We start from the raw sequence: 14,378 nt of genomic DNA on the forward strand, positions 1-14,378 counted from the left end.
TTTCTTTGTTAAATGGCATTTAAATATATAAAATAAATATCAAAAATACAAATGTTTGTTTTACTATGGTTGCAAATATCCAAAAATTTCTATGTGTGACACGGCACCAGAGTTAAGTTAGGGTTTTTCAAAATGCTGACACACCGAGCTCAAAAGGTTCCCCATCACTGCCCTAATCCAACCTGACTGGTGGCATCATAAGAAGAGAAGATTAGGACAGACAGAGACACCAGGGATGCACCTGCACAGCGGAAAGGCCATGTGTGGACACAGTGAGAAGGCCGCCTTCTGCGAGCCAAGGAAAGAGGTCTTAGTAGAAATCAAACCTGCTGACACCTTGATTTTGGACTTCCAGCTTCCAGAACTGTGAAATCATGAATGTCTGTTGTCTAAGCCACCCCGTGTGTGGCATTTTGTCATGGCAGCCCTAGGAAAACTAATATAAGGGGTGTGGGATTGAGCCAAAGACAGAAGAGCATAGACACTAGCCTGTGTCCTCCCTCGGGGAAAAGATAAACTGGGGTAGATCTTTTCTCCCGGTAGTTAGACCTGGGGAAACGCTGGAAAGGAGCCAGTGAATTTTGCGGGTAGAAGGTGAAAGGATGATGTGAACTAGAGTCAGGACAGTGCTGAATTGAAACCAGGGAAGAGTGGAAATCATAAGGAAGCAAAGGGACTGAACTGCAGAGAGAATAGATTGAAGCCAAAATACCAAGAGGGAGAGAGATGAGAGAAAGAGAAACCCATTGGCCACGAGAGGGGAAGAACTATTCCCAAGAACCTCAGTTCCCAACACCTTCCCAGGTTGGATCCCAGCCCTTGCGGGGGAGTAATAGGAAGCCCCTTTAACTCAGGGCAATTTGAGTGGATCTCTGTTCCTTGCTCCCTGAAGATCCAGAATAAGCAACTTAAAAACCCCTGTAGCTGTGTGTAGGAAACCAGTGGAGATTAGGCTGGAAAAGAGGGTTAAAGCAACTTCTTGGAAGGCTTGGATTGGAGTGCTCGAGTCGGGAGTGCAGAGTATGGGACGATGCTTGGCAGGGGTGTGACAGATCTGAGTTGTGCTGCAGGGAGGTGTATGTATGTATGCACTGAGCCTAGAGCCTAGAAGCTGCAAGGCCATTAGAGAGCTCTTACCATAGTCTAGACAGGAGGTGCAGAGGACTGGATCTGGGGCAGAAGCAGTGTGGATGGGAAATACAGTGTATTGATTAGGATAAGGACTAGGTGCTATAGCCAACTCCAAAGTGTATAATGGTCCTAACATAGAATTTTATTGCTTATTCATGTAAAATCCAAACGGCTATTCCTATTCTCCTTCAGTGTTGATTCAGGGACCAGGCTCCTTCCAGGTTGTGGCTCCACCATTCTGAACACCAACTCCATGCTGGCAGAAGGAAAAAGAGGACATGAACAAGACACACCCACACCCTGAACCCTCTGGCACAAATGGATGGATAAGAACCATCAGGAGGCATAATGAATGGAGAAGGGGAGGAGCCACAGACAACTTACGGGTGATAAAAGTGCGGTGGGGCCATAGACTGGCTTAGGAGCTGATGGATGCAGTGACTACCTGGAGTCCAGTTGCCATTAAGCCCCAGAAGATCATTTGGAAACAGGGCGGGCATTTAGAATCCATGGGCAATTATGGTAATTTAGAAGTCTTATCACATTCTCCACCATATCTGTGGGATTCTTTTCTTTTCTTTTTTTTAATGTGGGATTTATTTTTAACTTGTCTCCAACCCTTTCTCCCAGCAAATGGGCAGCCTTGTTTCCAAGGAGAATCTTAAAATCGGTGAGTGGTTCCAGTTTCCTCGTTTATTGCTTGAGGCACAGTCCTACTGGATTGCTGGTAATAATTTTTACAGCCAGCTAGAGGCCTCCGCTGGGCAAAGCTCTGATGGCTCAGAGGGCCTACAAGAGACAACAAGGGCCCAGGAGAGGGGAAGTAGGAGGGAGGTTCCTGTTGACTCAGCGTGAGAAGAGGAGGAAGAGCAGAAGAACAGCCAGCAGCGTTCAGAAACAAGGAAGAAGGTCACCCGCTTGCTTCGATTTCTCTGGTAAATATTTGACTGGATGTTTGCCTGTTCCGTGAGTTTTCTGGGTGCTGTGAAGAGAACGGGGTGGAACTCCGGACTGTCAGAAGCAGTCATAACCAAGAGGCTGGAGAAGCTCAAAGGACAACCCGAGAAGCAAATTGCTCACCGGGGCTGCGGGTGGTGCTTTCCCACCGAGATGATTTCCACGGCGGAGAGGTGAGTTCCGAGACAAGGTGTAAGACCAGTCATGCTGGACAACCGCGTGTCCTGGCAGCTTCCTCCTCTGATGTTGGTGACTCATGGCAATCGGGAGAAAGGCCTGGTTTCGCTAGTTGGTAGGCAGGCTGGCACAGAGGAAAGAGTCATGGATAGGGTTCTTGGGTAAGTGAACAGATTTCGTTCATCTTCCTTTTGGAGCCACGGAGTGGAGTGGGAAGAGTCCAGGCGTGGTGTTAGAGGACCCGGGTTTGAATCCTGGTTCTGCAGTTTCTGGCAGATCTCAATAAATCGGGAGTAATAACCCCCGTCCTTCTTAGCCCACAGCTTTGTGGAGATCACCGAGAACAGAATGTGACAGGACTTTGTGAAATGTAAAGTCCTGCCCAGATGTCAGGAATGAAGAGTTCTCATTCAACCATACAAATGTCTAAGATCTAAGAACGGAAAAGACTACTCCAGATAGAATCTTCGCTCTCTGGGGTTATAGTGTATCCATGTAGCTTGTCAGGGAATGCTGTGGAAGGCAAAGGGAGAGAAGGAGTCATGAGAACACAGAGAGGCATCATGAGAGTCACTTGGAGAAGGAGATCCCTGCAGGCACAGGCACAGGCGGGAGGGAGCCAGAGAGCAGTGCATGGAAAAGGGCACGTGACGGGTAACAGAACAGAGATCAGCTTGATGGACAGGGGGACCGAGAGCAGGGAGTCAGCTGGGTGGGTGGGGGCATGAACTAGAAAGCCCAAGGGAATTGGTCTCTCTCTCTTCTCTCTCCAGCTGGGTACCTTGGGCTGAGAGGGACCAGGGGAGTGATGTCCTGGAATATGGACTCTTAGGAAGTTGGTCACAGGGTGGGGAATGGGTTGGAGAGGGGCAATGCTGGAGGTAGGAGACCTGGCAGGAGGCTACTGCAAAGTCCAGGTGAAGATGACAGTGGATCGAGATGTATCTGAATTTGGTAGTGATTGGAGAGGTTGAACTGACTGGGCTTGAATGGGAGTGACTTGGAGAGGAAGGAGTTGAGGATGACTCAGTCTTTGGCTTAGACTAAAGGGTGGATGTTGGTGCCATTCCTGAGGGGAGGGCCCCCAGAGGAGGAGTAGGTTGGAGGGGGTGTTCCGTTGGGACATGTTGGACTGGAGTGCCCATGGGACATTGAAAGGAGATGACCAGGAGGCAGTCAACTGGCTTCATGGTCTGGACTCAGAAAAGTTGGGCTGAACCCAAAGAACTTGGCCCACCTGAGGTGCCCGTGTGGCCTCTGGGCCCCTGACATTTATTTGACGTCAGCACCATACTCCCCACGCATCCCTCTCAGGACCTTCTCTCCATCACGGTCATCTCCCTGGACGTGGGCTCGCTGGCCAGGGCCCTTCTCACAGGGCGGGCTCAGGCCTGAGCATGTTGTCAGACTTGTCTGCCCAGTGAAGATAAGGGGTCCCTGTCTTCTCCAAGGACCACAGACACAGAACCCTTTTCAATGTCTTCATGTAATTTTGTGTGTGAATGTTTCCTGTGTAGAAAATATAACAAGGGTTCCAATGATAGCTCTGCTGCTTTCTAGCTGAGTGACTTTGGGCATCTACTTCTTTCTCTCTAAGCCTCAGTTTTCTCATCCATGAAGTGGGAATAATAAACTGCGCTGCCTAAGTTGTGAAAGGGTTAAGTGAGATAATAACCATAAAGGCCTTAGTTCAATGTCCAGCATGTGGCAAACCTTCAGTATGTGATAGTTATTATCATTTTATTAAGTGAAAAGAGATGAAAACAAATGTCGCTTTATTGGACAGTTAACCATGGTAGGGAGTAGAAAACTGGGCTTCTGTCTTCTTCAATCACCTTTTCTTTCATGTCGCTCTCGCCAAACTTTTCAGACATGTGTGAAAGCACCTGAAACACACCCTCTACAGCCCCCCTGGAGCCAACCCTTCCGAGCTGTACCGTAAGCTCAGAATGAATGGGCAAGGTCAAGGCACAGCAGAATAAACAGAGATCTGGGCACAGAGGAGGAAGCAGGGAGGTCCTGGGAGAAAATGGAATAAAGACAGGCCAGACAATTGATACCTGATTTCTAATCCTCGTGGCTTACGTTAGTGCCTGTGTGTGAGCCCCACTGTGGGCCCGTGGCAGCCGCTCTCTGACCTTGCTCTGAGGATCCGCGAGGCCTGGAGAGTGGGGATGCTGCGTCAGCTGTAACGCACCGTTCTTTCCCGCGGTCCCTGTAGCTTGGCACGGGGAAGGTCCCACCGCTGGGCCCCCGTGGAGAGCTCTGTTGCCAACCTGGCCGAGCTGATTCTGTTTCTATGAGATGGTTAACCAGCTAGTTCTGGTGGAGCCAGGGGACCCAGCCAGGGTATCCAGCTCCTTGGTACAGTGGCTCCCGTGTCTCTTGATAATGCCGGTGCCACCCCAGGAGAGCACCCCAGAGTCTTCTGGGGGCCAGGCTGCTGCTTGGAGTCCCCACTCCCACCTTGTGAAACAGTGTGTATGGGGGGGGGGTAGTTGTAGGGAAGGTGGAAACAGGCCTGAGAACCAGCATGTGTGGTGCTTCTCAGTTAACAAAGCGCCATTCCTACTCGTTCTCTAACAACCCAGGGAAGCGATAGCATCACTTCCATTCTACAGACAAGCAACCAGGGCTTCAGGAGGAGAAATGATTCACCCAAGATCTCAAGGTGTCTGTCTCCAAATCCCGGCTTTTCCCTCCAGGCCGACCTGAGGACCCACACAAGCATAGAAACACCCGAGACATGCCCTCTGAGGCAGGGGTCTGACCCAGAGCTGACCTTCCCTAGCTGCACAGCAAGGTCAAAATGAATGGAAGAGGTTGAGACAAAGAAGAAAACAGAGATATGGACACACAGAAAAGAGAGTCTCTGGACGAAAATGGAAGGGTGTCTTTCACTGTAGAACTTTTCCCTGATTCTCAGAGTCACAGAAAGTGACAGATGGAGACAAACCAACAGGCAATTAGAGAGGGAGGTAGACAGAGATGCAGGCGACTCTCTGGGGAGGCTGTCAGAGGCAGGCCTGAGGGCGATGGAGGGGGACGAGAGAGGGGGTGGGCCAAAGACACTGTCAGCAAGGTGGCAGGCAGCCCGTGTGGTTGTATCATAGTCATAGACTTAATTTTATTTTATTTAAGAAACATAAACTTATTTTTAGGAAAGTGTGCAAGCTTATACAAAAGCAGAGACTAGTGTAAAAACACCCACATTCCCATCGCCCAGCTCCAACAATCGTCGACGCACAGTAGTCTTATTTTGTTGGTCCTCCCACCTGCTCCCCCTCCTTCAGACAGCCTGTCATTTCACTGTGGATTTCACTCACAAAAAGAAGTGTACTTCCCCCCATGGCATTACTGTGCTGTGCACAAATGACCTGTCACACATTTACCCTTAAATCGTCACAAGTCCCTGTGATTCTCACATCTTTGTCCCAGGAGAGCTCAGACTGCCCTGGCCGTAGGAACAGAAAATTAGGTTGATGAGACATAGAATGTGACAGTTGGGAATTACATGATCATCCACATTGCCCGAGTTTTAAGTCCTGGCTCCCCAACTCACCAGCTGGGTAAGCTTGGACAAGTTTCTTTCGATGCCTCAGTTTCCTCACCTGTGAAATGGGTTGATAACAGGACCTCTCTCTCAGGGCTGCTGTGAGGATGAAGTTAGTTAATAATAAAAGGATAACCCTTAAAGGGTAAGCTTGGTTCACAGCAGGCCCTGGAGAAATGTTAGCTTCCCATCCATCCATTTGGGAATATCAGTGAGCACCTGCTAGTGCCACATGTCAGCTAGGAGCTGGGCACGTGGAGATGAATGCCCCCGAGAAGCTCCCCATCCACTGGGGACACAGACCCATCAAAAGACATTTCTACACAGTGGCTGGCTGCTGTGACAGTGGGCTAAGTCCAACCTCGCAATTAACAACTGACTAGACTGAGACCCATGAGTCCCCTGAGCCTCAGGAGCCACGGCCTGAGCACCAGGGCTGGGGCAAACGCCGCTGGTTTCCTGGCTGGGCCTCTTTTCATGAGGGCCTCCGAGGAGGCCGGCGGCTGGGGAGGGCAGCGGGACGGTTCTGGGCAAGGCTGTCCTGCTTTGGGCCACCCTGCTAGCAGCATGGAAGTGGGAGACTGGTCACGGGGCCAGGCACGGGCAGCCGCTCTGGCTACTGGTTAACCAGGTGAAGGACTTCAGTCCACTGTGTGGTCAGGAGTACAGGGTAGGGAGCTCCTGACACCTCACACCTAGCAGGAGGCCAGGGATGCCAGGCGGCTGCCCACAATATGCGCTTGATTGGGGCTTGGGGAGGGGTGCTCAGCCCGGGGAATGGCTGACCCGAGACACTCCCGGAAACAGAGGAGCAAACAGGGTCTGGGGTCTGAGGAGTTAGAAACACAGCCAGTGAGAGTCTCCTTTTCTTTGGCCAGAGCTATTCAAAAGCAGGCAGGGGATAGAGAATGAGGATCAATACTCACTGAACACTGAGGCTGTTTTCCAGGGGAAAATAAAGTAAAATGATCTCTACTAGTTCCACCACTTCACAACCTGGGATCATACTGTTTTATCATTTTTTTCCATTTAGCAGCATATCATAAATGCATTTCCAAGGCATCACCACTTGAAAGTGGGCCTTCTACATTTGGGGGTGCTGGTTTTCTGCTGCCCAGCAGGTGTTACCCACCCCGCACCAGACCTGCCCCACCAGCCCCGGACCCACAAGGAAGCCTCGTGGGTCTCAGAGACCAAGACTGTGTCTCCGTGGCTTTCTGAGTTGGGTTGACTCGGGTGCATGCTTCACGTGTTCACCGAAGTGGCTGCTGGAGTGGAAGCGTGGCCAGTGGCACCAGCCTCCGTAGCTGAGGACCCCTTGTTTGCAGGGCTGCACTACCCACCTTCCTTGAACTCACCTGACCGGGAATCAAACCAGGGACCTCTTGGTTCATATGTCGACACTCAACCACTGAGCCACACAGGCTGGGCCATGGTTGCTTTTAAATCCTTCTCCATTTAGATGTATTTTTCCTATTGCTTGAAAGTTCCCTCCAATATTTGTTTCAGAGAGGGTCTTTTGCGTAATTGTGTTTCTAAAAATGGCCTATATATACATATATAAACTTATTTATATAATAAATTCACATTTATAAATTTAGTTACGTTGTAAATAATATAAGTGTAAACATATGAATATTTATATGTAATTTATATAAATGTAAATTTATAGGATAAGTTTATTATATATAAACATATATGTAAAATTCTGTGCTCAGTATCAGCAGTAAGTTTTGCTAATTTCTTTGCCTGCTGTTGCTTTCTGTACCCCTCTCCTTCCCCCTTGATTAAGTCTTTGTTTAGAGAATTCCCTCTATTCTGCGTTGACTTTATTTCCTTGGGAGTAAGTTCCTCTGTCTATTGGCTTTCTGGCTCCCTTCTGGGGTGTCATCTTTCCTTAGATGTTTGGTGGTTCTTTGCTCATCTTTGTGATGGGGCTTTCCCCTGAGATATTAGCTGTGGGAGGGGTGGCAGCTGCTGCCAGTTCAAGGCCTCTTTCAGTGCGGTGGGGTGGGGTGGGATGTCCCTAGATGGGGTGCCTCAGGAGCTGGCCTTCTGGAAGCTGGAGCTCCTGGTCCCTCCCAGGTGCCACCTGTGATCTGGGCACGGCCTCTCTCTGAGTGACCCGTATGTACTACTCCCGGAGATCTAAACACCACTGCCCCGCTGGTCAGCTGGGGTGGGAGGACACTTGGGTACCCGATCAATCCCAGGCCGTCATTCTGTGGTCAGTGGGCAGCCCCGTCCTGCTTCAGCCTCCTGCACGCCGGCGTCGAGCACTTCTCGACCGGCCCCACAGCCTGGACGGTGTCGGCTGATGCTTTTTCTCTTTGATCTGGTCCCAATCTCTTTCCACTGCTCAGGGTCTGTGTCCCGGACAGGTTTTCTTCTTGCTTTCAAATATGGCCATATTTTCTTTCTTTTTAAAAAATCACATCTGATGGTTTTCTTATGGGAAGGGGAGACTGATGTATGTGCTCAGTTGACCTTCCTGAAGGCCAGAGCCTGAGCTGTACAGTTCTATCACATTGCTGACAGCCTAAGCTTCCCCCAACCCCCTCCACTTCTAGGTGTTCCAGACTCATTGTTAGACAAAACTGGGGAGCACTGGAATTTTAAAGAATTATGGGGCAATGTGTCATGCTCAAGGGCTCCCCAGTGGAGTGCCCTCCCCTGAGACTTCTGAGGGAGAAGTAGGAGCTGGCTAGGGAAGAAAGCCAGGAGACGGCTGGATGGATGCTGCTGGGGTAGGGAACAGAGTGAGCGGAGATCAGGAGGTGTGAGAGCATGCAGAGCTGGTGCGGTGGAAGTCAGGGCAGCACGAGCAAGTATGGTGAGAGCCCCAGAAAGGAGGTGCCTTTGAAGAGAAGTCACAAAACTGTCTGTCACGTGTTTCAGACGTGAGACCCCAGCAGCCCTGGCCTGCAGACTGAAGCCTGGAGAGGACAGGGTCCACGCTCTATCGTCCAGATAGCCGCTGTCCTGCCCCAAGGGCCCAGCGTGGGTCAGCAGCGAGCTGACGCTTCTTGACCTCTGTTTTTGGAAAACTGTGTCCAAAGGCTGGTTTCCTGCGAAGTTACGGAAACTTACGTCTCAGGGCTCCTCAGGACCCTTCCAAGGCTGCTGGAGGGTGGGGGCACCTTAGTTCAGTGTTTACATGGTCATATGTTTTTCTTAAAACATGGAGAAAGTAAGATATTTTTGTAGTTACATTTGAAAAGGATGTCCAAATGATAGAAGCTTTGGGCCCCACAGGACCTGAATCTGTCCCTGACTGTGTCATCAAGAAAGGAAGGAGTGCCCTAACCAGTTTGGCTCAGTGGATAGAGCGTCGGCCTGCGGACTCAAGGGTCCCAGGTTCGATTCCGGTCAAGGGCATGTACCTTGGTTGCAGGCACATCCCCTAGATTGATGTTTCTCTCTCATCGATGTTTCTAACTCTCTATCCCTCTCCCTTCCTCTCTATAAAAAAATCAATAAAATATATTTTTTTAAAAAAAGAAAAAGAAAGGAAGGAGTTAGGCCCAGTTAGCAGGGCGGTGGGTAGATGATCAGGGTGGAGAAAGACATCAGAAAAAAGGTTAATCCACTTGGGGAAGATACATCACATGTGAGTAGTACTGGCTCTGAGAAAGCAAAATTTAAAAAGATCAGATGATCTTAGTGGACTGCAAGCCAAACTCCCGGCAGTGATGGTCAGGACCGAAGGGCGAATGCCTGCAGCCGTGACCGATGATATGAATGTGTTTTTTGGCCATTTTCCAGGACAAGGCAGTTAAATGGCACCTGTGCTGGCTTGGTGGACATGGAACTCTTTCTCCATTATTCCCTCATCCCATCAGTAAGTAAAGCAGGAGAGGGTGGAGGAGGGGATGGAAGAGGAACTGGGCTGCTCCCATACACAAGCTCCCATAGGGGCCTGAAGAGGTCAGCAGATTCCTTGACGTTATACACTAGAAACACAGGCAGAAGGAGGCTTTTAAGGGTGTAGAGTCGGAGATCCTGGCTTTTCAGGGAAGCAATGATGGAGCTGGGTTCTATTGGAAGATGCAAGGGAGAGCATTTCAGGCAGAAGGAAGGGGATGTGCAAAGGTTCTCTGTGTGCGTATGTGTTGCGAGGAGGATTGGAGAGCGTGAGTAACTGGGAGGGCTGGTGTGGCTGGAGTGAGTTGAGGTGGAACTATCCAGGGAGGTGGACAGGGTCAGGCCAGGAGGGGCCCTGTGGGGCTCTGTGCAGAGGAGTTTTGTCTTTATTCTAAGGGCAATGGGAAGTAATTAGAGTGTTTCTAGCAGAGGGGGGTGTGATCAGATTTATGTTTTGAAATGACCACTCTGGTTGCAGTGTTGGGATCATGTTGGAGGCGGGCCAGAGAGGCTGCAGGAAGACCAGTTAGGAGATGGTTGTGGGGGTCCAGGTGAGAGGCAATTTTACCTCATCCTAGATGATGGTGGTCAACTCAAGACATTTGGGAGTAAAAGCAATAGGACTCGGTAATGGATTGGATAGAGAAGTTAAGGAGAGGGAGATGATGAGGATGACTCTGGTTTCTAACTTGCACAGCTGGGAGGATGGTGGTATCTGCCCTTTTCTAGTTAAGGAAAATATGAAGAGGTCCAGGTTTGGGGTGGATGAAGGAATTGGGCAGGGAGGAAAATCATGAGTTTCATATAAGTTGTACTGAATTCAAGAAGCTTTCAAAAAGAAATGCCAACTGTGTATTTGGAACAATTATGGAGCTCAAGGACAAGTCTGGGCTAAAGATCAGGTTTCTGAGTCTTCTGTGTATTGGTGGTCATGGAAAGCATGGACATGGATGAGATTGCTGAGGAAGAGAGGATCGGGTAATAAGAAGAGTGTTCCTTGGACTGAACTAGGAGGCATTCCAGATCTCATGGTTGGATAAAGAATGATCTAACAATGGAGACTGAGACGTAATGGAGAAAACCCAGGGAAGCATGGAAGGCTAGGGAGGAGTGATTCTAAGAAGAGGAGGTGGAAGGAATGCTGCTGGAAGGTCCAGAGTTGAGCTTCAAGTTTACATCACATGGAACAACAAGATGGTAATTAGTGACTTTAGCCAGAGCTGTTTCCATGGAGCAGTGAGGGCAGGTCAGGAGGTTGAAGAGCAAGTGAGAGGCAAAGAAATGGAGTCAGCAAGTGTAGACAAGTCTTAAGAAGTTCCTGGTAGAAAAGAAGAAGAAAGGGCCTCAACTATGTGAGAAAATGACTGAATCCACAAGGGGAAAAAGCAAAGAAGGATTTGCAACCTGACAGTTATTTTCCCCTTTTTACAGATGAGGAAACTGAGATTCGGAGAAGTTAAGTCTCTCTCTCCGCCAGTATATGGAAGAGACTAGATGTGAGCTCACGTCTGTCCGGGGCAACCCAGAGGAAAGCTCATTACAAAACATCCTGGAAGCTCCAGGGCAGGGGGCCTCAAACTTTTTAAACAGGGGGCCAGTTCACTGTCCCTCAGACCATTGGAGGGCCGGACTATAGTTTTAAAAAAAACAACTATGAACAAATTCCTGTGCACACTGCACATATCTTATTTTGAAGTAAAAAAACAAAACGGGAACAAATACAATATTTGTATTTGCATGTGGCCCGCGGGCCGTAGTTTGAGGACCCCTGCTCCAGGGTGCGTGCAGCCACTCTGTGCCTCTGGCGTTTGAGCAGAGCACACATTCTGCGTGCTCTGCTCACCCATACGTGTCCTTCAGAGCTGACACCAAGGCCACGCCCAGGATGAATATTCCCACTGACCCTCTCATCTTCTTCCCCTGTAGCTTTTCATCATTTTGGTCTTGTCCTTTCTCCAAAGACGGGAGCACTGCAAACAGAGGGATGACACTTCTTACCTCTTGGAGAACCACTTTGGAATTATCATGTGAGTAGAGCCAGGGCTGATCACTGCAGCTTCTGGTATCAGTGATTGGAGCCAACACCAATTGTCAGGCCAGGATAACTCCCAGTTACCTCCTCCACCCAACCTCTGCCTCCCTGTGGACAGCCTTGCCCCAACCCAAACCAAGCCCTGAGAGTTCAGAATTGGTTTCTAAGCCATTGTATCCTAGGCACCCAAGGGTGCCCAGATAGGCTTACTAGTAAAACATCTCAAGGAGGCTCAGATCTTCCTACAGTCAGCACTATGGCTACACCAGGAAGCAAGGGGGAACGAGTTCCCTGTCCCTGACGGCAGCATGCCTTCTGTTGGGATGGCACCATGAGTCCTGCACCAGGAGAGCCCACTGGACCAGGGTACTTTCGGGGCCTTTCTAGCTCTGCTATTCTGAGTCTCTGCGCCCCTGACCAAATTTTCCCTTAAGGTCTAATTGTTCGTTCTCTTCTTCATCATCGTTAATATTTATTATTGCACACCGACTGTGACCCAGGCACTGAATGATTTGCTTTGCCTGCATTGCTTCAGTGAACCCTCTTGCCAGCCTAGCATGGTGAAAGTGGTTATGTTCATGTAATGGATGAGTCCACTTGGGCTCAGAGAGGTTAAGTGACATGCCCAAGGCCACACAGCTAGTAAGGGACAAGAGCTTTAACCCAGGTCTGGTTGATATTTGCTCTAATTCCCCCAGTGTCATAACCTAAGCAGGATCAAGCATGTGGACATGCAGAGACCTTAGCTTTGGCCTCTGGGGAAGGGAGAGGAGACCAGGATGTCAGGACCGAGGCTAGAGAAGACCTGGGCTTCAGGGAGAGAGAAATCTAACTGCAATGTCCAAGGACCCTGTATGCCAGCACAGAGTAGCAAGCTCATTCTGGATACCACCCATTGGAGCCGTCAGCCCATCTCAGGATGCCAAGTCTAAGCCACATTGGTTGGGGCATAGAGAAAGGCCAAGGCTGGTGGGTAAAGAAGAACTTCAGACTCTGCCCTGAACATTTGGCCTGTAGGGCCTGGTGCAGAACTCTTTAGAAGGTAGGTACTCTATATGGATCACATTGAACAGTTTTGAATTAAATTGTTAATGGTACAGTTCACTTACTCCATGGCCACTTTCCCATCAAAACCTCTGATTTTCTGAGTAGTTTTGGCTCACCGTCCTCACTCATTAATCAGCCCTCACATGTGTGTGGCGCTCCACAGTTATCAGGCAGTTCTTCATTCGCTGCCCTGGTGATACAGCAGAGCAGGGGGTTCCATCTCTGCTTGAGAGATAGGGAAACAGAGTCTTACAGAGCGCCCACGCACTACAGGTGAGATGGATTCAAATCCAACTCAGTGCAACCAAGTGCGTGTCCACGCATGTGCGGTGAGCACCTCGTATCAAGGTCCTGTGCTAGGTCTGCACCCCGGAGGCGTTTATGTTTTACGAAACAAGTGATAACACAAAGGGAGGTGTGGGAAACACGGACATGAACTTACGACTGAGGGGACACTGGGTGTGCCTGACTGGGAGTGGGTGGCCAGGGAGGCGTCAAGAAGAGGTGCTTCATGAGCTAATCCTTGGAGGTGGAGGTGAAGATGAGAGGGCAGATGGCTCGGGAAGGTGAGGCTGCTCTTCACACCGCCCTGAGGTGTCACTGAGGCCTGCCTTAAGCGACACTCTGCTGGGAAAGCCTTCGCTCTCCTATCCAGTTGCAATTGCTTACTCTGACGTCGGCTGGTCTCCTGTGATTAGGGGAAACGGATATTTAATAGCTTGTTTACATAAAATGAGAACAGGATTTTTTATGAAGTTACAGAGGTCTCACTGCAAGGCTGGACTCATGGGAACCGGGGCTCTTGAGATAGGCATCTCTGGGAGACGATTCTCTCTGAGGCTGGGTAGAGGGGGCAGAAGGGGGAGAAATAGGAGACATCTGTAATAGTACTGTCAACAATAAACAAATTTTTTAAAAGAATTTTGTCTTCCTCACTTCAGTACCCTGAATCCCTGCCTAGCCCCAGAATTGGCACAGAGGGCTTAAGAAAATGTCATCTGAAATGAATAGTTCACTCCCCAATCATTCATCCTCAAGGTGGGATTGGGACTTTGGAGATTAAATGTGGGATGTCTCAGAGCCACCTTCTGGCCTCGTGAACTGTTTCTCTTGTTCACAGACCTCTGGACTTCGTGGGCACCTTTAGTAACCGATGGTCCTACGGAATTGCCTTCGGAGCCACAGCCAATAAGGTCATGTTCCTGTTCTCAGAAGGCTCCCAGCTCCTGCAGATCCCGCAGTGGGCCCAAGGTACCAGGGCCGCCTCATAGCTGCTGGGAGTTTAACCATGGACATTCTTGCTCTCAGAGACAGCATGCAGGGGTTCTCTGGGGTCAGAGGGTAAGCTCTGTGAGTGAACTCAGTGTTCTTCCTGCCTGTTACTTGTCCGGCATCAGTGCCTAGCCCACAGAGTCTCAAAGCTTATGTGTGGGGTGTTCTCCTAGTTAGAGGCAGAGGTTCTTCAGACAGAGTGGAGCAAAGGCTCAGAAAGTAGGTTCACCACCACCCACCCTGAAAATCTCTCCTGAGCCATAGTCATGGCTGCCTTCTTACTATCAATAGGCCCTCAGATACTTCCTCAAAGAGCAGATCATCTTTGGCCGTTGGTCTGGGGCC

The 14,378-nt window shown here is 49.7% G+C and overlaps 1 protein-coding gene across 5 annotated transcripts in view; it reads left to right on the forward strand.

Annotated features, from left to right (window-relative positions):
- The first annotated feature begins 1,353 nt into the window (after window positions 1–1,353).
- Window positions 1,354–14,378, forward strand: part of LOC132212169 (stimulated by retinoic acid gene 6 protein-like) — a 31,990-nt gene continuing 18,965 nt past the window's right edge. The window contains exons 1-4 of one of the 5 annotated variants that reach the window (XM_059657414.1): window positions 1,355–2,261; window positions 9,584–9,659; window positions 11,609–11,709; window positions 13,882–14,012. In XM_059657414.1, coding sequence (XP_059513397.1) covers window positions 2,083–2,261; window positions 9,584–9,659; window positions 11,609–11,709; window positions 13,882–14,012 — 487 coding nt within the window. In that variant the 5' untranslated portion in view covers window positions 1,355–2,082. Of the gene's footprint in view, window positions 2,262–9,583; window positions 9,660–11,608; window positions 11,710–13,702; window positions 13,800–13,881; window positions 14,013–14,378 lie in introns of those variants that run through there. The other 4 variants (XM_059657415.1, XM_059657416.1, XM_059657417.1 and 1 more) reach the window with 4 other exon arrangements.

The sequence above is a fragment of the Myotis daubentonii genome, chromosome 11 (genome assembly GCF_963259705.1).
Source record: "Myotis daubentonii chromosome 11, mMyoDau2.1, whole genome shotgun sequence".
In the NCBI taxonomy this organism is placed as follows: Eukaryota; Metazoa; Chordata; class Mammalia; order Chiroptera; family Vespertilionidae; genus Myotis; species Myotis daubentonii.